Source organism: Phyllostomus hastatus, unplaced genomic scaffold (genome assembly GCF_019186645.2).
Source record: "Phyllostomus hastatus isolate PE091 unplaced genomic scaffold, TTU_PhHast_1.1 phas_contig_81, whole genome shotgun sequence".
NCBI classification, from domain to species: domain Eukaryota; kingdom Metazoa; phylum Chordata; class Mammalia; order Chiroptera; family Phyllostomidae; genus Phyllostomus; species Phyllostomus hastatus.
The window spans coordinates 1960402-1986602 of NW_025333962.1; the positions used below are offsets into that span (position 1 = coordinate 1960402).

Sequence of the window (26201 nt, forward strand, 5' to 3'; positions counted from 1 at the left end):
GATTACTGGCTGCTCCTCACTTCACTGGGAAGGGAAGGCTGAGCTCAGGGCACCGCCTACATGACCTGCACGTTTTGGGTGTGCCCTGAAAGAAACCCTCAGCTCCCGTCACGGCGCCACTGAGCTTCCTGAGACCCAGACCCAGAGCAACATGCTGTGATCACCTAGGCAGCAGTGCAGGTAGAAACTTCCTAGTTTCTAAGATGCACCTAGGTTTTAGAGGAGGAAAATAGGGGAAAAATGTTTGAAGCAAAAAATGTAGTAAGATATTTAATGACATAAATAACATAATATTTCACCAATGTAAATGTAAATTACACTTACTAGCCAAGTAAGCTACATTAAGACTATAAGATGCACTCCTCTTTCCCCCCCTTATGGCCCCAAAAATGTGGTAATTGACATATATGTGGGGGTTTATTTCTGGGGTCTCTATTCTACTGGTCTGTGTTCCTGTTTTCATGCCAATACTATCTGTTTTAATTACTATAACTTTGTAATATGGTTTGAACTCAGAAAGGGTGATGCCTTCATCTTTGTTCCTCTTTCTCAAGATTGTTTTGGTTATTTGGAGTCTTTCGTGGTTCCATACAAATTTTTAGATTGTTTGTTCTATTACTGGAAAGATGCCATTGGTATTTGGATAAGGATTGCTTTGAATCTGTAAATTGCTCTGGGTAGTGTGGACATTTTAACAGCACAGTGGTCCCCTTTATCTGTGAGGGATATGTTTCAAGAGCCCCACTGGATGCCTGAACCACAGATAGTACTGAACCCTATATATATATATATTTTTTTTTCCCCTGGGCATACATGTACACGATAAGGTTGAATTTATAAATTAGGCACCATAAGAGATTAACAACAATAAGGAGTAATGAACTAGAATAATTATAACAGTATACTGTCATAAAACTTAAGTGAATGTGGCCTTTTTCTCTCTCAAAACATCGTACTGTCCTGTACTCTTGTATTACATTGGTGGAGCCATTCCATAAATAAGGGAGCTGTCACCACAGGTTTTGACTATGTTGCCAGAACACAGGCAGCTAATTTTGAGTTTTTTTCAGAGGTTGTGAGTTCTTTGCAGTGTCTACTATGTCTGGCTTTATCATATGTCCTGCAGCATTGCTACATAGTAGCAGCATTAATCCATCCTCCTATGCCTCCTTTGTACTTTCTTCTTTTTTAATATTTAGAAATGTTCTGTACAATCATTTATCTGGGCTGAGTTTAGCTGGAGTTAATTATAAATACAGTAAAATATTGCACAAGAATCAGATCTATGTTGTTGCTTAGATAAATTCTTTATTCTAAAAGGTGATTACTTTGTGTAAAGAGGAAGTCATAAACAAAGGTAGATGCCAGTCTTTGAATTCATTCTTTATACACATAAAAATCATGTGGTAGGAATGACAATGATGTAAGTTGTTTTTGTTGTTTTTATTTTTTTGCATTTTGTTCAGGAAACATGTAATTCTTCATTTTAAGCCAAGTTCTAGTGACCTAAGTCCTGTGGTTATACAATTTAAAAAATCCTCAACTTGATTCAATTTGTTAAAGTACCAAATTTATATTAAAGTCCAAAGTTGTCATCATGGACTATGCTTCATTTGTAAATTAGTATGTGAAAGAGATTCCTGTAAAGATATGAGGGAAAATTGTTTGGAATTAAATGTATAACCAGGATCCATGCCCACAATTTCTCCTCTGGGATGTGTCAATTAAGTGATACTGCCTTTCTCCACTTAGTCTTGTGCAGTGCACGTTGAGCATTTCAGCAGATTTTGGTTTCACATTGGCAAGTGGCCTTGCACTTTTCCTTGAGCAGTTCTTGTTCACATCTAGCTGTTGTCATCAAGAAATCAGTTACTTAGGAGATCCTCATACTGGAAACAATCGCTGCACATTCCACTGTCACAGTTACCAGGGCAGCTGGCACAGGATGTTTCTTGTTGTGAGGGCTATTCTTTTTATTCACATTATTACCAGTAGGACAATGGTGACAAACAGTAGTAATGTAGACTCTCTTGATTGGGACAGTAGGAAATTCCACATTCAACATGGTGAGACGTGTAGCCAAAAACTTGAATATAATGTCTGACAACTGTGCTGGAACTCTTTGGTCTTACACGGTGGACAGAACTATGGCTCTTATCCTACATGTTTTGGATTGCATTTGATCAGACAGTAGGCTCACTTGACACACAGAAATTCTCACCATATTTTGTACCAGTATTTTGGTCCTCTGCATTATTGTTTTCTAAACTGCATTTGTTCTCTACTTCGGGGCATTTGCTGTTGCTTTTCTGCTCCAGTACACCTTTAGCATGTTGCTGGCAGGCAGAGAGACTGATTTCCTTAGTTCATTGTGTTTATTTACGGTCTCTTTTTAGACTTAGGTTTGAGTGTTAACAAAGCAGTAAAGACTAGGTGCTTTCCTTCTGCAGATAAAGATGGAAGCAGCACAGCAGCCAGAAACAGCAGTGCTGGGAGGAAGACCATTGTAATGGTTCTCAGAGCAAGATGAAGCATCTGCTTTATTAATAGAAAAGTACTTTGCCCTTTCCTGCAGGTGTTTCAAAACCAGGATATCATGATTCTGCTGGAGTGTCTATAGGAAGAACATGGTGTACAGTTTCATAATCACTTACTCTGATCCCACAGCTTCCTGCTGGAGGGCAAGAGCCACAGGCCATCTGCAGCTCACCCCCTCCTTTGCATTTTCCCAAATGTATTTAGTTTTTTTCCGTATGATGGCTGTAGTAGTGCTTAGTTGTCCTTAACTTTATTTGAAACAATTTTGTTGGATTGTATTATGACAGCTGTCATAGCACCATACATTTAAAAAAATTATCAAAATTGGTGAATTTTTGTGTACCCATTTTAATATTGAAGGTGCAAGAAAATAAGCAACATTTTCTGTGTAGTATGCTTTATTATTTCAAGAAAGAAAAATGCAACTGAAACAAAAAAATTTGTGCAGTGTATGGAGAAGGTGCTGTGACTAATTGTGTCAAAAGCAGTTTGCGAAGTTTCTTGATACTCTTGACATATTGGTCAAATAATTCTTTACTGTGAGGCTGTCTTATGCATTGGAAGATGTTTAGCAGCACCCCTGGCCTCTACTCACTAGAAGCCAATAACAGGAGATAGCCAACATACTCAAAATACCCAAATCAATAAAGTTATTGGTGAAATGAAAAATGTGTCTTTTATTTTACGGGAAAAACTAAATGGACTTTTGGGCCAACCCAGTAGGTTCTATTGGGCATCTTCTTCCAGGAGAACCTGGTTTCATTGCAGCTGAAGACTTGTTTTGGATGGTATGCTTTCTCAATTTCTTCAACTCTTCCGGAAATGTGGCAGCAGCTTCTTCATTTGTGGACATGGTCTCCACAGTAAATTTTTTAAAGATTTCATTTATTTTCAGAGAGGGGGAAAGGAGCAAGAAAGAGAGAAAAACATCAGTTGGTTGCCTCTCACACATCCCCAACCAGGGACCTGGCCTGCAACCCAGGCATGTGCCCTGACTAGGAATTGAACCAGTGACCTTTCAATTCACAGGCCTTCACTCAGTCCACTGAGCCACACCAGCCAGGGTCTACAGTAATTTTTATCATTTTAGTCCAAACCTATCCCTGAATCTGTGTAACCATCCCTTATTCACAAGTAGTAAATGGCTTGAAGTCACTCATATAAGAGGATCCCTTGCTGAAGTCTTCATATGTAGGCTCCGTGGCTCAATGCTTTCTGGTGCAACACATTGTCTTCAGTCTTTTTTTCTATTCTTGTCTTCCACCCACAAAGTTAATCTTTTCTATCTCGACTAAGTACTCATCACACACTGTGGTTATACCTTTTGCATTTTGAAGTGGAACAGCAAAGTAGTACGAAGTTCTTTATTCTTCACAGTTTTACAGATACAAGATGTGTTCTTAACCATAGTTCTTAGAAACCTCAGCATACAATTTTTTTCTCTTATTGAGTCAAAATCTTTTACCTTTTTACTTAAAGGTAGTCCTTATGCCTTCTCTTTGGCATATCCAAATTGTCAGCATTACTGCTCCTTTGCTTTTGGGCCAGTTTTGAGTAAAATAAGGGTGACTGGAACACAGGCACTGCAATACCACACCAGTCAATCTGAAAATCGAGACAGAGGCTGACTGGCAGGCAGGTAGCAAGTGCAGTGTGGGTATGCTGGATAAAGGGATGACATCCCTGTATGAAGGTGGCTTGGGATTTCATGACACTACTCAGAATGGAGCGCAATTTAAAATTTATGGATTTTTTTATTTCTGGAATTTTTCATTTAGTATTTTCTGATTGCCAGTTGACCATGGGTAACAAACTGAAAAAAGGAAACTGTGCATAAGGGGGGACTACTGTATTCTTTGCATTTATTTGTGTCCTCAATTTCTTTCTTCAATGTCTCATGGTTTTCAGTGTACAAGTCTTTCACTTCTTTGTTTAAATTTATTCTTATTTTATTCATTTTGATTCCATTGTAAATGGGATTTTCTTAATTTTTTTCTGATAGCTTCTTATTAGCATGCAGAAGCAACTGGCTTTTATATATTAATTTTGTATCTTGCAACTTTACTGAAATTGCTTATTCTAGCAGTTTTTGGGTAAAGTTTTTACGGTTCTATATATAATAATCATCTCACCTGCAAATAGAGACAATTTTACTTCTTCCTTTTCCAATTTGGATGTTCTTTATTTCTCCCCCCACCCCCACCTGAGGACATTTTTTCACTGCTTTTAGAGAGAAAGAGAGAGAGAAACATCAATTGGTTGCCTCCTGCATGTGCCCCAACCAGGGATTAAACCTTGAGCCTTTCAGTTTACAGGATGATTCTCCAACCAACTGAGCCACACTGGCCTGGGCTAGATGTTCTTTATTTCTTTCCCTTTTTTTTTTTTTTAAGATTTTATTTATTCTTGGAGACAGGGAAGGGAAGGAGAAAGAGAGGGCGAGAGACATCAATGTGTGGTTGCCTCTCACGTGCCCCCTATTGGGGACCTGGCCCGAAACCCAGGCATGTACCCTGACAGGGAATCAAACCAGCGATCCTTTGGTTTGTAGCCCTTGCTCAATCCACTGAGCTACACTATCCGGGGCTCTTTATTTCTTTTTCTTGTCTGATTGCTGTGGCTGGCTAGGACTTCCAACACTATGTTGAATAAAAGTGGTTTCCATGTATATCTCATACCTCATACCTGTCTCATTCCTGATCTTAGAGGAAAAGCTTTCAGCTTTTCACAGTTGCCTATGATCTTAGCTGTGGGTTTGTCATGTATGGCCTTCATTATGGTGAAGTATGTTCCCCCTATGTCCGCTGTGTTGGGAGTTTGTCATGAATGAATGAATGTTGAATTTTGTCAAATGCTTTTCTGCATCTATCGAGATGGTCATATGATTTTTATCCTTAATTTTGTTAAAATGGTATATCACATGCTTGGTTTTTAAGTGTCAAACTATCCTTGCATCCTGGAATAGGTCTGACTTGGTCATGGTATGTGATCCTTTTAACATACTGTTGAATTTGGTTTGCTAATATTTTGCTGAGGTTTTTGCATCTTTGCTCCTGTGGAATATTTGTTTATACATTTCTTTTCCTATGGTGTCCTTGTCCTGTTTTAGTATCAGGGTAATGCTGGCCTAAAAAATGTGTTTGGAAGTGCCTCCTTTTCTTGTAATTTTTGTAAATTTTGATAATAATTGGTTTTAATTTTTCTTTAAATGTTTGTTAGAATTCACCAGTAAAGCTGTCTGCTCCGGAACTTTTTTTGTTGGGTTATTGTAACTTTTTAATTTGAGGGTTTCCGTTTGATTTTTTACATATATAATTTCTGTCTATGGATGGCCTCTATTTGATGAATCATCATCATTATGCTTTTCTTTAACCTTTTAAATTCGGTTTCCTTTGATTCTTTGAACATTTACAATACTTCTTTGAAGTCTTTATGTGTTAATTCCAGTATCTGAATGCTTTCAGAAATGGATTCTATTGATTGTTTAGTTTAGTTTTGTTTTTTTTCCCTGTGTATAGGTCACATTTTGATTCCTTGTATATCTTACTTTTTTGTTAGAAAACTTGGCATTTAAAAAAATATAGTTGCAATTCTGGATTCTGATGTCTGTTCTCACTACAGTGTGGTGCTGTTGATGATAGTTTTTGTTTGTTCGTTTTTTGGAAGCTGCCCAGACTAATTTGGCAGAGTGTATCTCTACTGTGTGTGTAACATTTGTCATCTGCTCAGCTTTTTTGTTTTTGTTTGTAATTCTTTTAATTTTTAAGCTTGGCTTGGTTCCTATGGGCTCTTCCTGCATCAGTGTAGCTGAGCGGTCAGCTGTCGATTAGCCAGAGGTTGTACTGAAACACCCCGTGCTGAGAAGACTCTTCCTCGGGTCTGTGTGGGACTTCCGGAATACTTTCAAAAGTCATGTAGTTTCAAAATCTGCCCCCACCTTTTTTTGAAACTTTGTTTCTGATCTTAGATAGGAGACATTGTCGTTTTCAACCTTAGGGATGCAGTTACTTACAAGGTTTTTTTTATAAGGTAGGTCTTTTCTCAGATTGAGGAAATTTCCTTCTGTTTCCAGCTTGCTGGAAGTTTTAACAGGAGTGAATGTTGAATTTTGTCTGATTCTTTTTCTACATCTTTTGTGACACTCCTACAGTTTTTCTTTTGTTTTTCTACCAGTGAGATACATTCATTAATTTTCAAATGTTAAACCAACCGCAGTCTCCTGGGATCAATACCACTTAAGCATGATATAATAATTTCTATATACAGTCATGCCTCGGTACTTGTCAGCTTCAGAACTCGTCAAACCCTGTTCTTGTTACATTTTGATGAGAAAAAGGTATTTTCAGCACTTGATGCTTGCTCGGGACTCACTGCACTTGCTAGAACTTGTGTGAATCATGACGCTGCCCTTCAAGAGAAAATGCTTTGTCATTCAGTACTTGTTGGATTTGGCACTCACCATGAGTTCTGGAATGAATTAACGACAAGTACTGAGGTGCCGCTGTATTGTTAGATTTGATTTATTAGTATTTTAATAAGGAGTTCTGCATCTGTGTTACTGAAGGATATTGCCATGTTCTTAATTTTCTTATAATGTCCTTATTAGGTTTTGGAATAGGAGTTAGAGTGGTCTGTGAACTGAATGGTCAAAGCATTTACAGTACTCTTGGCTCTAATCTTGAAAGAGTTGGTGTACACTTGTTATTTTTTTTATGTGTTTACAGAATTTATCAGTGAAGCCACCTAGGCCATATTTTTTCCCCTTCTATTGCCAGCTCTTTTTATTTTTTTTTTAAAGATTGTATTTATTTATTTTTAGGGAAAGGGAGGGAGAAAGAGAAGGAGAGAAACAGCAAAGTGTGGTTACCTCTCACGTGCCCCGTACTGGGGACTTGGCCCGCAACCCAGGCATGTGCCCTGACGGGAATCGAATTGGCAACCCTTTGGTTCCCAGGCCGGCACTCAGTCCACTGAGCCACACCAGCCAGGGCAAGAAACATAGCCTGAAGAACCGACATGTGGCTTTGTTAATATTTTTTATTTTTTATGTTCAACTTTATTGATTTCTGCTTTACCTTCTACTTTGGGTTTAATTTATAACATTTTAAGATAGAAACTTAGATCACTGACTTTTTAAACCTTTCCAAAAAGTTTTCAGATACATGCGTTGAGAGCAGTAAATTTCCCTCATGACTGCTCTATTTGTAGTCCATCATTTTTTGTGTATTATGTATTCAGTTTCATTCACTTCATGTATTTTGATATCCTTTATTTAGAATTGTTTAATTTCCAAATATTTGAGAATTTTCTAGTTAGCTTTGTTATTGACTTCTAGTTTCATTTCTTTGGGGACAAAGAATATACTGTGTTTGATCTCAATACTTGAAATTTGTTGAGGCTCGTTTTATATATATATGTATATTTTTTTAATGTTCTGAATACACTTGAAAAGAATGCAGTCAGCAGTTGGATACTGTTTCTATAAATACCAGTCAGATTGAGTGAGTTAAATAGTGTTGCTCAAAGTTTCTGTATTCTTTCTCATTATTTGGGTCGTCTTGCTGTATCAACCGTAGAGAGAAATTTGTTAAAATGTACAGCTGTGATTGTTCTCCTTTTTTAGTTATATCCATTTCTGCTTGGTGAATTTTGAAGTTCTGTTGTTAGGTACATACCTAGTTAGTGTTGTTAAGCCTTTATGCATGGTCCTCTTTATTCCTGGTAACACTTGTCTTAAAGTTTACTTTTGGCATGACATGCCTTCTTTCCAGTCCATTTGCTTTTGATGTATCTGTATCCTTATAATTCTCAGTGTCTCTTGTAAACAAGATATAGCTGAGTCTTACTTTACTCTGGTTTATTAGCTGCTTTTTAACTAGAGAATTTAGTCCATTTTTATTTAATGTGATTACTAATATGGTTGTATTTAATTCTATCATCTTATTTCTTTATTTTCTGTTTATTTTGTTTGATCCTTATTCCTTTATTTTTCCAACCCTGCTTCTACTTTTCCCCTCTTTTATTGACTTTTAGATATATCTGATGGTATTATTAGTGGTTACTTTAAAGCTATGCTGTTCAGTTTCTTATTACATCAGTCACATTTCAGGTGTCCAGCAGCCATATGTGCCATATTAGACAGTACAGATGACTGCCAAAAGTTATATTTGCTCTCTAGAGATTAAGATCAGGATTTATTTTGAGTCAGAATTAGCCAGAGTCAAGTGTGGTAAGAGTGACATTCTAGTCAGAAGATGCGAATTTCTGTTGTGTGTCCACCGCATTACTAGGTTTGTGTGTGTGGGCAGATGCCCTACTGCTTTTAGCCTTAGGTGTCTTTCCCAAACCATGGGATAATCCTTCCTTCTCTTTCTGCTTCATGGAGAACTTGTGCAAAAGAAAACTGTAAAATAGTAAAATGTTTTCTAATATAAAAGCCACATTTTAAAAAGGTTATTACAATTTGACTGACCCAGTGTTTTGTGTTTTGTTTGATCTTGCAGGTTGCTGACAGAACTGGAATCTCCTTCTTGGTGGCCCTTTAGCTTCAAGTTTTGGAAGGTGCCGTCTGACACAGAGCTCAGAGAAGGCTCCTCAACAGCTAGTTCCAAAGCTCTTGGAAAGGAAGGGATAGTGATCAGAATACCTGTTGTTATTTCCCAGAAAACAGAATCTCATGTTAAACCAGGAAGGCTCACCATCCTTGTTTCTGGATTAGAAATCCATGACTCAAATTCTTCGCTTATACACAGATTTGAGAGAGAAGATGTAGATGACATTAAGGTTCACACACGTTATAAAGTTAGCATCCGCCAGAGGTTCATCGGGAAGCCAGACATAGTTTTTCATTTGATATCTGCCAGGATGCCAGAGGTGATCCCTGTTTTGGAAATGCAGTTCAGCAAAAAGATCGAGTTTTTAGAAGATGCCATGATGCTCAGAAGCCCTGGAGCCTCTTCCACAGCAGAGAAGGGCCACTCAGTCTGGCAGGCAGGTGAGTGAGCATGAGCACAGTCTGTGCCCAGACCTCTGGCAGCCCAGACATACCCAGCCTGCCCTGGTGCACCCTTAACCTGGTGCTTCCCTGGGAGCAGCTGCTGGTTCCAGCCCCCCAGCAACTTCCCACTTGTTTGCAAATCAAAATAACTTCAGGCCATTTTCCTTAGTACTTGCCAACTGTGAATCTCAAGTCATTTCATTTTCCAAATAGGTCTGAAAGGGTTTGGGTGATCCTTTCAGAACAAAGGGAAAGTCTGAGTTAGGAGTTTTCACTCTCCTCCATCTGTGTTGAGAACCAGTACTTCAGGATCTTAATTGGCACCAGCCCTACCTGCCCTGTTTTGTCTCCATTCCCCCAACCCTGACTCAGCCTCACTCCTGTTTGCCTTCACCTTTGATTGAGGTCTTCCCAGACCACCTTCCAGGTGTGTGTTTAGGTGGGGAATCTATGCAAACTGCAGTGTCTTGTGTGCTTCAAGTGGCATCTGTGAGGAACTCAGAAAGCCTGACTTCCCCTGGCAGTGTGCCCGCGGTGTCCACTTGCAGTTCTGTGGGATGTGGAGGGTATAGCTGGGGTGGCCAGTGGGGTTCAGTGGGAGGCAAGACATGTGGATATGTCACATGTCCACACATCTCAAGGTTCTTGGGTTCCAGCCTCCTCTCTAGCATAGGATAATTTGATGTTGTCTGACTTCCCAGTTTTGCCATTCTGACAGGTGTTCTGTGGCATCTTGATGGTATTTTTATTTCAATTTCTTTAATTGATTGTGAGACAGAGCATCGAATGCTTATTTGCTTTTTAGCCCTGCAGGTTTTTTCTCTGTGGATTGACTGTTCAGGTTCTTTGGGTTCTTTTCCCATTTGTTGTTTATCTGATTTGCAGGAGTTCCTTACCTGTTCTAGATACTCATCCTGTATTGACCTGAGAGGCCAGTGCTCTCCCGGACCGTCAGCCTCCATTGCAGAAATCGGTACTTTTGCTGTGGTCAGGCCCACCATTTTCCCCTTTAACTTTGTTTTTGAGCCCTGTTTAAGAAATCTCAAAGTCATAAAATACTGTTTTCTAATACTAGAATTATAGGTAATATTACTTTAGTACTTACTGTGATTTTTTTGGACAGGTATAGTCTCTCCTTATTAGCTTTCATTCCTGGATGTCTGTTAAATTAAGAGAGATGTTTGTTACTATTCTGGTTCCTTTTCTTTTTTTTCTCTGAAGTGATTGATTTTAATTCTAATATGTAACCTATTCCCTAACATAGAATATGTTTATATTATTCTAGATGGCTTCAAGTTTCAAAAAGAAATACCCTGATAACAGATCTAGTCTAGTAAGATCCAGAATGTTAGAATGTTAATGTACAAACTGAATTTAAAAACTTACTTTCTTGGCATTTCTGGTTTTTCTTTGGTCCCTCACTCAAGGCAAGACTCAGAAGCTGGCCCATAAAAGGACCAGAAAGGCCTTGACCTTGCATGTGACTTTGCCTGAAGACCCTGAGCAGAGGGCCCTTCAGGCAAGACCATGTATAAACCCATCTGGCCAGCTGCTCTAATGCCCCAGTTTTGACTGATTCACCCCACTGCATTTTCCCCTGGGAGGGGCCTCAGCAGGGGGGCAAGGTCCTGGCTCGAGGGACCACACACAGAGTGCTGTCAGCCGCTAGTTCTACCAGCGCTGATGGAGAACCCCGTAGTGCCAGGCATGGTGCCAGGCACCCACAGTCTTGGGGGGGAGGGAACCCACAGCCCTCCTTCTCACAGTTTCCACATGTTTGTGAGTTAGTTATGCATGATGGTTTCCAAGAGAACATAGGGAATGAGGTGGCAGATGCAAACACGCCACATATGGCACAAGGTCATGCTACACAAAATGGCTGGGTTTGCTGCTGGGTGCCATGGAAGGGTGGATGGCACACTCTGATCCTGATGCCCAGGTGGCAGACAGGCTGGGGAGGAGCAGGAAGTAAGTGCTGGGCCTTTGCATTCACAGGCAGATGAGGAAGAGGGTTGAGGGTGAGTTCCCAGGGTCTGCTTCAAGAAGGGCTGGCTAAGATTGCTGACCCCGGCCAGACCTCCTCCTCCTCTGGAAAGCCACAGATCTGCTTTGAAGGCCTTTCAACTGATTGCACCAGGTCTACCACACTGTCTAGGATGTCTCCCTTACCTCAGGCCAGCAGTGCTAGGCCTTCTCTATCCAATACCTTGACAACAACATGGGGATTAAGGTTGGGCTGAAGCACTGTGTCCTGGCCTGTCTCAGTGGTGGATCAAATGTTTGTGGAATGAGCTGACACGTGGACTTTCACCTTGGGGCTAACTAGCCTCTGGGTGGGGTCCCTGTGGGGATCTGCACCTGCACCGAGTGGGACAGGCCATCCTCCCTTAGTGAGGCCACCCTGCCTCATGGTGTTGATGCATCAACAGCTGTAGGTTTGGAGAGGCTCTGGTGACTAGGAGTTGATACGTTTGGAAGAAGCCAGCATGCTGAGTTCAGTAAGCAAGATGGTATCTGACTGGCTGGGAACTTCTCAGTGTCCTCTCCAAGCCCTAGCAAAGGGAGCCAGCATCTCACCATAGCCTCTGCATCATGTCTGCCATCACCTCTGCCTTACTGGTCCACATTGGAGACTGTGGACAGCGGAGGGTGGGCATGTTGACTGACAACTCAGAGATGTCTTCCTCTACTGGATGAGGTGTTTGGGTGAAATATGTGGCCAGAAGGTGGCAGTCTAGTAACAGGAGATCCATGTTTGCCCAGGGTGGGTACCTAGAAGAACCTTCCAGAGAGACCTCTGAGGTACTATGTTGTGAGGGCAGGTGAGGGCTGGGCACAACACAGATGGGAGATTTTCACCTTAGGGAAGAACTGTTGCAAATTGCTGTTTTTCTGCATAGCATCTTTTAAATAATTTTCAAAGTTTTAGAATAGTGTCAGGCTAGCAGAAAAAGTTGCAAGGATAGTTTAGAGTTCTCACGTGTCTCCTCTTATTGTCACCTGACATTAGTGTCATTCATTGTCATAATCAGCGAATTTCATGGATTTGTTGCTATTCTCATAAGTCTATATTTTATCTAGATTGTCTCACAGTTTACTCTTCCAGGACCCCACGTGATACTTCAGTATTGTGTCTCCTGCACCCTTCCTGACGTTGTCAGTTGGTCAGCTGTTCTTGCTTTGGTGGCCTTGATGGTTTTTAGGAGCAGCAGCTTGCTCCCAGGTTGTGTCCCGGTGCTGGGGTGGCGGGTCTGGGAGGAGGCCCACTGACCCATCTCCATTGGAACGGGATTCACGCCTGGTACTGTCAAGGGTTTTGACACTAATTTTTTGTCTTTGGTGTTTACTCACCTTCTAAGAGAGTCCTCCCCCAACCACCCGATTTAAGATGTCTTGGTCACCTGCTCACTCACCGTTAGGAAATCTTGCCTCACATTTGCCTTCTGGTGCTGCTTCCACTGCTCAGCCAGGTCCCCTTGATGTCTCCTCCTTCCTGGAAAGTGAACCATCTATAAGTTCCCTTGTAGTTTTAACAATGTGTGCTTATTTTGGTTTACAGAGATAATTAATGACTTTAGAGACAAAAAACATCTAATACTGAACCAAATTAATTTTTCTCAGAAGATATTTCAAGGCGTTGAGGTAGCTAAGTCAGCCACTCCATTGTCAACATGGAGCACCAGGGGTGGCCAAAGCCTTGGGCTGGGAGGGGTCCCCCGAACCCATAGCTTGTCCTGAAAAACATCTCTGCCTTAGTATATTCCAGGAAGAAACATCCTCCATTTTGGCTTTCTCATCAATACCCTTTGGTTAAATGTTCAAAGAGTAAGCCTCTCTCAGTAGTGCAGCTGCGGGTATGGAAGCGGGTGCCAGAGCACAGCCCTGCGCAATGTGTGTGGGTGGGACCTCTGCTCACAGGAGCTAGTCAGGAGATCCTGGCAGGGGAAGAGGCTGAAAAAGTAAACAGCAGGGGTAGTTCCAAGCAAATTCATTAAAAGGTGGGCAAACATAATGATACCCATGTCGCTGCTGGTGGAAAGGCCTGGATTGCAGGACATGCTGCCGTTCGTAGCACTGGGAGATAGCCCTCTGCCAGATAGGCGCAGCTGGGTGGAGCAGTGGATAGGGCCACTCTGCTGAGTGAGGTACTCCTCACCCCTTGGGCTGAGAACTGCTGTTCTCATAGGCTGGTGACGTGCACTTTGCCATCACTGATAATGCTTTAACATCGCACATCAGGTGGCCTCTCCTTTAACTTACAACTAGGAGGACACTGCCTCAGTTGTGCCATGCTAGCTTTGACCTGGCCCTGAAGGTGTTCTGCTGCGGGTGCACTTTAGAAAAGTGACCTCCCAGTGCGCAGCACTTCAGACCACGCTGGACTGGACACTGTGCTCCTTAGTAGCCCTGGGGTGCCAGTGCAGGTGGGGCCTTAGCAAGTCTAGAACACAAGCTACAACATTAGACTAGAGGGGTTTCGACCAGTGCTTTCTAAAGAATGGACTACAACTGCAGACATTTTAATGCATGTTTTGTCTTGTGAGACTCTTTCAGACTTGGAGATGCAGTGTGAATGTGGCAACTCTGTGTGGGGTGCCCTTGTCCCCTGCACAGAGAGGGCCAGGGCCCTGCCTCCAGCAGACTTGCTCCTCTTTTGCTTCCTGAGCCGACTCCACTTGGCATAACCCTTTTGCTCCTGGGACCCTGAGAAATCTCCTTCCTGTCCTCATTCCAGCCTACATTCGTCCTGAACGAGGCCAGACACTCTCAGGGAGTGTTATTTGTAAGAATTATTTTAAGAAATGGGAATAGTGGGGGTGTTTGTGTGCACGTTGGGGGTGGCTGACCTCCGGTGAGGAGGGGCTGGCACAGTCAGTGTGTCCTAAACACCAGCTGGGCTCTAGCCCTTTGGGCCCAGTGAGAGCCTTACCCCAACAGATTTGCTCCTCTCCTCTCCTTAGCAGCTGCTCCAGGCCACTCTGACAAAGGGCAGCTCTGCTGGCTGCCACTGGGGTCACCTGTTGGCCCTGCTGTGCCCCACATTCCCTATTCCCTGGAGCAGAGAAGGCTGCTCAGAGGAGCTGGTGTTGGGTCTCAGATCAGGGCACCTTCTGCTACCTGCTGTCCTCCCCAGTGCCATGATTAGTAGTCATGCTCCATCCCTGCGGTGGTCTGTGCAGAGGGGCTGGCAGCAGGCTCCAGTTGATTTCTTATCTGGACCTGACATGCCAGGGTGTGGGTAGAGTCAGTTCTTTAAATAAAGGACAGGTGGCACACTGTGGGAGGGGCTGTGAGCCACCTGATTAGCACTCTGACCAGGCTGTCCTCCTGCCCCTTGGGGACGTTACCCAGGCAGGTGCTGTGTGAGTAGAAACCTGTTCTGAGCAGTGGCTGTCCTCTTGGCTCCATAGTCCCCTGTGCTCGGCTAGCTACCTGGCCATCCCCTCTACTTTCCAGACCTGCAGAATCCTGTGGGTTTCATGGGGGTTCAACCAGCACTGTTTTAAACTCCAAATCTATAGTCTTTTCTCATAAAGAAAATGACCACTCTTGGTTAGGGGCCTTTCTTCTGAGAGCCAGTTATAGAACCAGAGCCTCGGTATTGACAGTGTTTCCTGGGACCAAGGTGGGGTAAGGAAGCCACTGGGACTGGAGTGGAGGGCAAGGCTTGGGTGGGCCCCACAGCTGCTCCGCTTAGTGGAGCCTCAGGACAAAGGCCAGCAAGTACAGAGACTGCAAATGGAGAGAAGCTGGTGAGGAAGCTTTGTTGGCCCATAGAGTGGGCATGAGCTTGGTCAAATCAGGAGTGTTTTTGCATTGTGTGCAAGTTATGGAAGGTGTAGCTGCTGTTTGCCTTCATTGTAGCGTCCGGGCTAATGGACTGTGTCAGGCCACAAGAGCCCTCCTCTGGGAACCAAGAAGGTGGGCTGCTGCAGCTGCAGACAAGAGAGCCACTCATTGCTGAGGAAGACACCCAGGAACTGAGACAGGTAATGTGCGTTTGGGGGTTGCACCCTCCCTTGCAGGTGACTCCCTTCTCTTTCCTGCCTGGAAACAACTCTTCCAGGGTTGTGCTTGCCTCTCACCCACAAGAGCAGCTGGGGCACCTCCCAGTGTGCTCTTTATCCTGCAGCAGGAGAAGGGAGGAAAAGGCCGTACCCATCTCTAGTCCTTGTGCTCTGTGCATGCAGACACACACAGTCATGTATGTGTATGCACATGTGCTAATGTACATGCATGTGGGCTGTGTGTGTCTGTGCAGTGATTCTGTATATGTGTAAGTGCTATGTGTGCTACTTCTCTATTGCATGTGCTGTGTACATGTGCTATTGGTATACTCATATACATGTGTGTTGTGAATCTTTACATTTGTATACGTGTGTTGAGTCTATACATGTTATGAATGTGTGTGTGCATGTTGCTGAGCCAGTGCATGTGTATGTTGTATGTCTGTAGGGGTGTGTGTGCTGTGTGTAGTGTGCACGTGTATGCATTTCTGCTGTGAGTCTGTAATGTGTTATATGTAGTGTGTGCATACATGTGTGGTGTATGTGTTATCAGGTTGTGTGCTGTGTGTGCATCCAATTGAGGACATTTACTCTGTCATTGCTCTCTGAAAGTACTCGACTGGATTCTGAGGAGACTTGCCACTTCGTGTATAGGGAGTTGAAATCTAAATATTTGATAGAAATACTTTTAGTTTGTCTTCTTATGTTATTGCTGGATAATACAATGGCTTTCCCCCCTTTTTAATAATTTTGAAGCAAATAGACATTTTCTAAATATTCCAGTGTTCCTGTTTAAAAGATAAGAACTGTTTTTAAAAACCAACATCACACCATACTCACTTTAAAAAAATAAAAAGTAATACCCTGGAGTCACCTGACAGGAAGCCAGTGCACCAGTGGACCATTGTCCTCCTAGGAAATGTGCTGTGCACTTGAACTCAGAGCATGAGGCCGGGCATTGTGTCCAGGGAGGTGCCTTAGTGCACAGCTTCTCCCTGTCGACTTTCCTTTCTCTTTAGCAGTTTATTTGTTGAATGAGGTTTTGCAGTTGTGCCTTCCCAACTTGGTATCTTGGAATATGGGTGGGGAATATGCTGTCTGCCCCAGTGCCCTGAAGTCAGCTTACAGCTCTCAGGCCTGTGAGGCCCACTGTTCTTTGGACAGACCAGTTTGTCAGCTGCACACTGCACCAGGGCAAGAAGACTGCATGCTTGGGGCCTGTTTTCTGTATGTCTGCCCAGGCATGGACTTCCGAGGCTTAGCCCTTTCCATCTGGGGAAAAAAATATTCATCTTTGCTGTGGGGTAATTTAAATATACATGATTTGTCAGTTTTCTTCCTGCTCTAACTTAGTTTTTGTAATGACACAGAAATGCTGCTGTTTAGCTGCAGCTACCAAGTGGGGCAGGTTCCCCATCACTTCCAGAATGCGCAGCCCTCCTAGCTCTGGACTGAGAACCCCTGACCTGGGAAGGCTGCGATGCACGCCCTGAGAGGGGGACCAGAGCATCGGCTCAGGCTGTAGGAGTCTGGGACTCCCTCGCTCCCCAGCGCTCCCCATCACCGCTGTGCTGTGGTTGAGAGGGCTCCTCTGGGCCCCAGGGTGCCCGCTGAGGGTGAGCACGGAGCGGCTTTCAGAAGGGAGGTGTGGGGGCTCAACTGTTAGTTCTGAAGGCTGCCGGGCATCCAAGAGTGCCCGTCCACAGAGAACCCTGCCGCGGCCGGGTGAGCGCTCTGTGCGTGGCCAGCCTGCAGTCAACAGTGTGTGAGGGCTGATGAGTCAGGGCTCTGCACTGGGCGCTCCGGGGAGGAAGTGGGGACCAGAGCAGGGGGACGGGGCGGGGAGGGTCAAGGGGCGGGGCTTTCTCCTGGGACTGGCCCCCTTCTGCCGGGGAACTTGGCTTCCGGGAGAGATGATCGTCTAGACGTCAATCACGTGTCCTGTTAGAGGCGAGGTTGCGCCGCGTAGTGAAGCCCAATCATGAGGAGAAATGAGTTCAATTTGGGGGGAGCAAACGATGCAAGAGCACCCCCAATTCAGCTTTTTTTTTTCCCCCGCTACAAATGCTGGACGAGTCATTTTGTGAAGCAGGTCTTCCATGGCAGTTGGTGCGGAGAACCTGCACGCCTGATTTCCGGATGGGGGCGTCGGGGGGGCGCAGGGTCGTGCTTGGCGCAGGGTCGTGCTTGGTGGTGTGTGGGTGTCCCTGCCTCGGAACTGTGGCTCTCTGTTACAGTGTGTGCTGCTGCCACATATTGGATGCAGCATTTAGAGATGACAAAATAAAACCACATCTGACTTCCTCTGAGGGCATCTCGGTTTCATGGCCATTTTCTTAGTGACTTCTGAACCTCCACTCCTCCGTCTCGTCCTGCACTTGGTTTTTCTTCACCCCGCCTCCCTCTTTCACCAAAAGAGCTAGATAAGGAGCTGTCATGGGTCTGCTGTCTTGGCTGCTGCAGGCAGGTGCAGCAGCCCCCACCCTGCGGCTGCGGGGAGGGCGTCATGGGAACTCTGGGCCCTGCACTGAGAGCTGCAGGGACCCTTCCCTCCCGGTAAAGAGGGTGCACAGTATGGGCTTCAGGGAAGGTTTTAGGTCATAGATGTGAACTTTCTGTCTGATTATATTAGGGCTTGTAGTCTGCCTGTTGTGTCTAATATCTTTAGAAACAATAAACACAAAAATTAGAAGAAAAACTGAGGTGATACATTCAGTTCAATTAAAGTCTATTCACTGGAAAATGAAGACAATGGGTGGGCTGGTGTGAAGAGAAGCATTTAACTTCAGAGGCAGCCTCGCCAAGGTGGGGTGGGAGGTGACCCCACTGCTTCCCTGGGGCCTTGGGCGCTGCCCCACCCCAACCTCCCACCCCTGCCTGCCAACCCAGTGGAGCATGTTCCACAGGCTCCTGTGCTAGCGACTCTGAGGGACTTTCCTGCAGTAACTCTAGGGCAGAAAAGAGTGCGTGGTTCCCTGCTGGCTCTGAAACTATCTTAAGAAACTCAAGTCATTTTGTTTTTTAAAGAAATGATAGAATACATTTTATCTCAAGTGACTGGCATCCTGGCCATTTCCCCCTATTCTCTGTTCCTTGATATTGAAACTTGTCCTAATTCATAGTCCTGGAAAAAAAGTCTTTTCTTTTTTTCTTTCTTATTGAGTTTATGGGGTGACTTTGGTTAGCAAAATTATACAGGTTTTAGGTGCACATTTATACAACACATTTGTACTCTGTGTTATGTGTTCACCACCTTAAGTCAAGTCTCTTTCCATCACCATTTATCCTCTCCTGCCTCCTCCCACCCTCTCTCCCTGGCAGTCACCACACCGCTGTCTGTGTCCATGAGTTTTCTCTGTTTTCTTTTATCTCAATCCCTCCACACTCGCAGCCCCTCAACCTCTCTCCTTGCCCCCAACATGCAGCCTGCTCTCTGTCTATGGGTCTGTCTCCATTTTGCTTTTATTCATTTTGTCCATTAGGTGAACAAAATCATATGGTACTTGTTTTTATATAACTAGTTTATTTCAGCATAATGCCCTCCAGGTCCATCCATGCTATCGCAAAGGGTTCCTTTTTTTTTTTTCTACTGCATCGGATTCCACTGTGTAGGTATATCACAGCTGCTTTATTCACTCTAATACAGATGGGTACTTGGACTGCTTCCAAATCTTGGTGATTGTGCACCAGGGTTCCTGTTTCTCCATATTCTCTCCAGCACTTGTTTGTTGATTTGTTGATGATAGACATTCTGACAGGTGTATGGTGATATCTCATTGTGATTTTAATTTGCATCTCTCTGATGACTAGTGACATTGAGCATCTTTTCCTTTGTTTTACTGGCCATCTGTATGTTGCTTTTAGAGAAGTGTATTTTCAGGTTCTCTGCCCATTTTTTAATTGGATTGTTTGTTATTTGGTGTTGAGTTTTACAAGTTCTTTAAAGTTTTTTTACATTAACCCCTATCAGATGTATCATTGGAGAATATGTTCTCCCATTCAGTGGGTTGTTTTTTCATTAAACACTAGTAATGAACTATCAGAAAGGCAAACTAAGAAAACAGTTCTATTCACAATTGCTTCAAAAAGAAGAAAATACCCAGGAATAAATTAACCAAGGATGTAAAAGATCTGTACTCTGAAAAGTATAAGAGACTGAGGAAAGAAATTGAAGAAGGTAGACAAAGTGGAAGCATATACTGTGCTCATGGATAGAAAGAATTAACATTAAAATGTCCATACTACCCAAAGCAATCTATATATTCAATACAATCCCTGTGAACATACCAATAGCATATTTCACAAAACTAGGATATTCCAAAAATGAATGTGGAACCATAAAAGACCCCAAATAGCCTCAGCAATCTCAAGAAAGAACAAAGTTAGAGGAATCATATTACTTGATATCAAATTATACTACAAAGCCATCGTAATCAAAACAATGTGGTACTAGCATAAAAACAGGCAAATAGATCAATAGAAAAGAATAGAAAGCCCAGAAATAAACCCACACCTTTATAGTCAATTAATATTTGACAAAGGAGGCAAAAACATACGATGGGATAGTCTATTGAGTAAATGGTACTGGGAAAATTAGACAGATGTGCAAAAAATGAAACTAGACCACCTTTTTTAAAAAAATATTTTATTTCTTTTTAGAGAGGGGAAATGAGAAAGAGAGGGAGAGAAACATCAATGTGCGGTTGCCCCTTGCGCATCTCCTACTGGGCACTTGGCTCTCAACCCAGGCATGTGCCCTGACTGGGAATTAAACCGGTGACCCTTTGGTTTGCAGGCTGGCACTCAGTCCACTGAGCCACACCAGCCAGGGCAAACTAGACCACCTTTTTACACCATACACAAGAATAAACTCAAAATGGATTAAAGACAAATGTTAGACTTGAAACCATAAAAATCCTGGAAGAAAACATAGGCAGGAAAATGTCAGGCATGTGTTGTAGCAATAGTGTTTCTGATATAGCACCCTGGGCAAGGAAAACAAAAGAAAAATTATGAAATGGGACTACATCAAACTAAAACATTTTTGCATAGCAAAGGAAATCATCAACAGCATCAGTCATTTCTTGTAGACCTAATCACAGTAAGAGGATCGTATTTAACCAGTGTTCTTCAGCCCCAAATAAATGTCTGAGTGGTTAGCGTGTTCACTATTAGTGCACAGCGACTCAGTGACCAGCAGGGTGTCCTCATGTCAGCTGTGCAGCAGCACCAATGCATTAGGAAGACAGGTGGCTGTCGACCTGCAAGGGATGTGGCACAGACAGTGAGACCTTCCTGCCAGGCAGGTAGGTGGTCAGGACTGTGTCCTGTAAGCAGTTTGGAGTCACTGAGGACTGGGTGAGGAGTGGTGGGACAGCTTCAGACCGTTGCCCATTCCCCCCAGCTTCTTTTCTTGTCGTGTGCCTTTGGAACCTCTGCCTGTCTGTTCATTCTTTAATTGTGGGGGAGGTTTTTATGATGCTGTTTTTATTTACGGCTTTGATACCAGTCTAGATATGCCAGTGAGCTGGTCCACTGTTACTTTAATTGTGAATAACAAATAAATGTTCCTGACATAACATCCTATGTCATTTCTAAATGTTAAAACCATACTTGGTAATTGGGAAAAGGTGCTAGTAACTTCTGACATCCAGACACCATTGGCACTTTAGTAGGATGACACATGCCCCAGGATAAGCCCTGGGTTAGGAATTGGGGTCCTGGCCCTGCCCTGTTGGCCCTTAGACGGGGGTGGGCTGCTCCTCCCGTGGCCTCAATCACCATGGATGAAAGGCAAGGAAGGCCCTGACTTCAGTCCCCACTGTCCATGGCAAAAACTAAAATGTCACGCCTTTTAATTACTCATTCATGATTTTTCTGTCTGCAAAGTTGGTTAACTAGGTCACTGGTAACTGTGTGCACTGCTTTGACAGACACACAGCACCCCCTGCCCCACCCTGCCTGCTGTGGTCTCTGAAGTCCCCAGAACAGCCGTCAGCTCTTGTCACGCTGAATGTGGTCACCTCGCTAGCATGGGCCATGTTGTCTGAGGCCATGGTTGTTCAGAGTGGGAAGGCCTGCCCAGCTTGTGGCTGTCTGCAGCAGACAAGAGGCTGGGCAGGTGCGCTGAACCTCCCTTGCATAGAAGCCATGGCTCAATCTGGGCTGCATGGTCTCAGGGCATATGAGTCTTGGGAATGTGTCCGTCCTTCCAATGTCCTGAGAATTGTGGATGGGAAGGGGCTGCCAGATAAGGAGCTCCAGGAATCCAGACCATGCCAGCATCCCAGGGAGCCTCTCCCAGAGCAGCTGTGGCTGTGGTGGGGGTATGTGGGCGCAGGAAACACACTCTGGCATTTGGAACAGAGGATGACTTGTTCTCTATGGAATATTTTCCTATCTTCTCAGTCAGCATTTCAGTGAACCTTGAGTCCTAAAAGTAGGTGTTTGATCGTTCTGTTACTGAGTGCCTGCCTATGGAAGGTTATAGATGTATATTATTTATATCGACTACAGCCATGTTTTTTATTATGGTAAAATACATATATAATACAAATTTTTTCATTTTAACCTTTTTAAGTGTGCAATTCAGTGGCATTAATTACATTCAAAATATACAACCATCACCACCATTGATGCTTCCAAAATTGCTTCCCCTTTTTGCACCCCCTGGGCACCACTAATCGCCTCTGTCTCTGCATTTGCCTGTCCTGAGCACCTCCTCTAAGGTGCATCCCATAGTTTTCCCTTGTGTCTGGCTTTTTTCACTTAGTATTGTGTTTTCAGGGCTGATCCATTTTGCAGAATGAATTGGAACTTCTTTCCTTTTTATGGGTATATAATATTCTGTTGTATGGATACCATATTTTGTTCACCCATTTATCTGTTGATAGATACCTGGTTGCTTCTGCCTGTGACCCTTGTGACTCTGCTGCTGTGAGCATCCATGCACAGCATCTGTTGTATGTCGTCTGTGAGTCCTGCTTTCCACTCTCTGGGGCATATTCCTAGGAGTGAAATTGCCTGTTCTCAGGGTAATTCTATGTTTAGCTTTTTGATGAATTGCCAAATTGTGTTTAATCGTAGCTCCAGCATTTTATATTCCCACCAGCAATGCATAAGGATTTCAGTTTTTCTATATTGTCTCCAACACAGTTTGAGATTTTCTTTTTGAAAAATTTAAAATTGTAATAGCCATCCTGGTGGATGTGAAGGGCTCTCATTGTGGTTTTGATCTGTGCACCCCTGACAACTGCCGTTGTGAACCATCCCTTCATGGTTCATGGGCCCTTCATATGTCTTCTCTGGAGAAGTGTCTGTTCAAGTTCTTTTCCCATTTGCTAATTGGTTGTTTATCTTTTTGTTTAAGTTGTAGGAGTTCCTTATATATTCCAGATATCAAACCCTCTTCAGATATGTGATTTACAAATACTTGTCCCATTCTGTAGGTTGTCTTTTAACTTTCTTGGTAATGCCCTTTGATGCAATTCTACCAAGCCCAGCTGGTGAACTGCAGTCCAGTTCTGGCATTAATTAGTTGTCCATTGTTAGCACAGGCCCCACCGTGGGCCTGCTCCTCAGCAGGACTGCCCCTCCTTGAGACGCCAGCTGCAGTGGGGTCCCCAACAACCTGCACTTCTGACCAACGGGCTACAGGTCTGGGGGGTTCCCATGACCCCTCTCAGGTTTGGTAGTTCATGAGAGCTACTCACACAGTGCAGGAACTCACTCCATGTAGGGACACAAAGGGTGCATGCAGATAGGGAACAGCCAGATGCAGAGACACATGGGGTGATGTCTAGGAGGGCCTCCTTGGAGCTATGCTCCCTACTTACTACCCATCCACTGGCAGCACTGGGCACTACCCTCCCGGCTCACCACCCAGGGCTTCCCTGAGGCACGTGGGGTTTTACCAGTGTCTTCCTCCCTCGGTGTGCTGGTGTTCTAGTAATGTGGTTTGTCATAGCCGTTGATTTTCTTACACAGTGAACCACCTTTGCATTCTGGAGTAAGTCTCTGGACTTGGTTTCTAGTATTTTAGTATGTTATATTTTATTTTCATTTGTCTCAAAAAATTTTACTAATTTCTCTTTGACCTATTGGTTAAGAATGTTAATTTCTACATATTTATGAATTTTCTAGTTTTATAGATTTCTAGTTTTATCCCACAGTGGCCAGAGAACTTACTTTCTGTTACTTTAGTCTCTTTGCAGTTGAGGCTTGTTCTAGGGCCCAGCACACCGGCAGCCCTGGCGACCTCTGTGCGCACCTGGGAAGGATGTCTGTGCTCAGCTGATTGGGGATCTGTTAGGTCCCGGTGATGTGTAGTGTCGTTCAACTCCTCTGTTTCCATTGCTGATATCATTTTAAATGGCAGGTGTTAGTTGGCTTTCAGTTCAGGCTGGGAAGTTGGCTTGTGTGGTTTGAGGAGAAGGACTGGACTGAACATGGGAACCAGTTCCACCTCACGTCCTCAGCAGCACATCTGCCCGTCCCTTCTGTAACATGGGGGCCTGGCCTCCAGTGGCCAGAGACTACCTTTGTGCCACTGTGGCCTTGCACAGGCTGCACCTTTCCCCGGTATCCTGCCACACTTTGCAGGACAGGGCCCCTTCAGAAGGCTTGTGTAGAGATGAGGAGAGAGGGCCTGCACCTTTTGGCACGTTGTTTGTGAGCTCCAGACAAGTGTGTCATTGGGTCTTCAGTAGGTCGCAAGCCTGTCAGCATGAAAAGCCTCAGACCTAATGTGTTTTCCGTATGTTTTATACTCAGAATTGCCTATTGAGGGCTTACTTCCGCGTGTAAGAGAGACCTTCAGGGAATTGAGTGTCTTCCTTTCTTCTTTTCACCTGGTTCTTATTGTGGGAAACTGTTTAAGGTCTGGTGGCAGGTTGGCTCCCAGGACCCCTCTGGTCACAGGAAGTGCTCACCTGTGCTTTCCCCAGGTGGACCTTGAGTTGGAGAGAGAGGCCACTTGTGACTGAGGTGGCCTGGTCCCTGCCGTGCGGGCTCGCCCCTGGCTTGGTCAGCAGGCTTGTGCTCAGCTCTGCTGCCCTGTGTGCTGGGAGGGGACGTGAGGATGGGGGCACATGGGCCCCTAGAAGAGAACCCCATGCCAGGGCCTCAGGAATGCAGAGGGACCTGATGGGACATGGGGGTGGTCTGTGAGTGCTGGATGTGACAGATTGTAGCCTAAAATGTTCTTCACAGCCCCCAGAGCTTCGGCAGTGCTGGAAGCCTGTTTTTCCCCCTTTGCCTTCTCTGTAGTGTATTAATGACCCCAGCCGGCAGGACTGTTGGGAGTTGGAAGTTGCAGACAGCTTGATTTATCCCAGCTCTGTTCTTAAATGGTTGCTAATTGCTCACTGTAAGAAAATTCAGTTTTGCAGTGAGTCAGCTTAATAACACGATGAGGGCAGACAATCTAGCTTATACTAAACTAACTTTAAGTGCTTAATACTGTAGTAATGCTCTGAATCCTAGAGATTTTCTCATGAGGTAAAACAAATATTTTCTTTTTTCTGACTGTAAGTTGAGACAACTGGAATATTACAGACATTTTGGAAACACCAGGCCCATACGTCTGTGTCCTCTGTCCTTCCCTTGGTGCAGTGACAGCTGCTTAGAACTCCCTGGAGGGCTCAGCTCGCTGCAGAGCTCGGAGCAGTGGCTCAGGGGAGGCACAAACGTTTAAACATCTGTTTTGGTAAGTGGACCTGCCCTACTGGATGAGCCATTTTCCATAACTTACTTTCTGTTTTTATAAACAAGAGGGAGGTAGTTGGAAGACAAAAATGTCTCCATGTCCACGCTCGTGTTGCTGTCCTGAACTGGTGGTGTTAGGTGGACGGAGGTGCCCTGGTGTGCAACGAGGTCAAGGTTCTTCACCTTCAGGAGAGGACAGTCCCGGGTGCTCCGTCCCGGGCACTTCAGGTGCCTCTCACTTCCTGCCTGCGTGTGTGGCTTCCCCTCCCCAGTCCTGGAGGCTGCTGAGCATGGCACCTTTGGGGGAAGGGACCCTGCAGTGGAGGAGTGGGAGAACCCCTCCCCACCAGGCCTGGGCAGCCAGTAGGTACTTTCCCATCTTGCCTGTGCTGAGTGCATTTCTGAGTGTGTATTTCTTTGGAATTTATAAAGTTATTTCCTTATAACACTCACACTTTTAACCAGGTAATTCTACATAGGCATGAATATGGCTGGAAGGAAAACTTCTGGGTGTATTAGTGTTGCACAGACTCAGAGGAGAGTCTACTTTGAGCCTGGTCTTTGACTCAGAACCCCAGGAGGGCCCCTCTGACCGTCCGGCTGACATTTCAGAGGCTGGCAGTGTCCTATGTGGATGACTAGACAGCTTGTCATCCTGGGCCACAGAAGTAAAAACTGTTTTAAGGTTTGGCCAGTCTTCCTATTCACCCTTCTTTCCATCCATGTTATATAGAATGCACACAATGCCATTTAATTACTTCAATCCCTGTCTTAAAGGAAAAAGATGTGGGACCTACATCGTGAGGTACCAGTAATTTGGTGTTTTACTCAGGAATTGTCTTTGTGCAATTAGTAAAAGTCCTTTTTATGTTTTTGCAGAATTAATTTCAAGTACAGTTTTTACAGAGCAGCCAAGGGTCTCAACAGGCTGCACAGAATGAGGGCTACAGTTA

At 44.2% G+C, this 26201-nt stretch overlaps 1 protein-coding gene and 1 pseudogene across 3 annotated transcripts in view; one reads left to right on the forward strand and one right to left on the reverse strand.

Annotated features, from left to right (window-relative positions):
• SNAP47 (synaptosome associated protein 47) overlaps window positions 1-26201 on the forward strand; it is a 51806-nt gene that overhangs the window by 19085 nt on the left and 6520 nt on the right. Inside the window, exons 3-5 of one of the 3 annotated variants that reach the window (XR_006787087.1) lie at window positions 9042-9532; window positions 14080-14318; window positions 15401-15510. Coding sequence is in view for 2 of the 3 variants with exons in the window: in XM_045850508.1 (XP_045706464.1) it covers window positions 9042-9532; window positions 15401-15525 (616 nt within the window). In the remaining variant the exon portion in view is untranslated. Of the gene's footprint in view, window positions 1-9041; window positions 9533-14079; window positions 14319-15400; window positions 15526-26201 lie in introns of those variants that run through there. The other 2 variants (XM_045850508.1, XM_045850511.1) reach the window with 2 other exon arrangements.
• On the reverse strand, window positions 1778-2505 carry LOC123826529 (annotated as a pseudogene).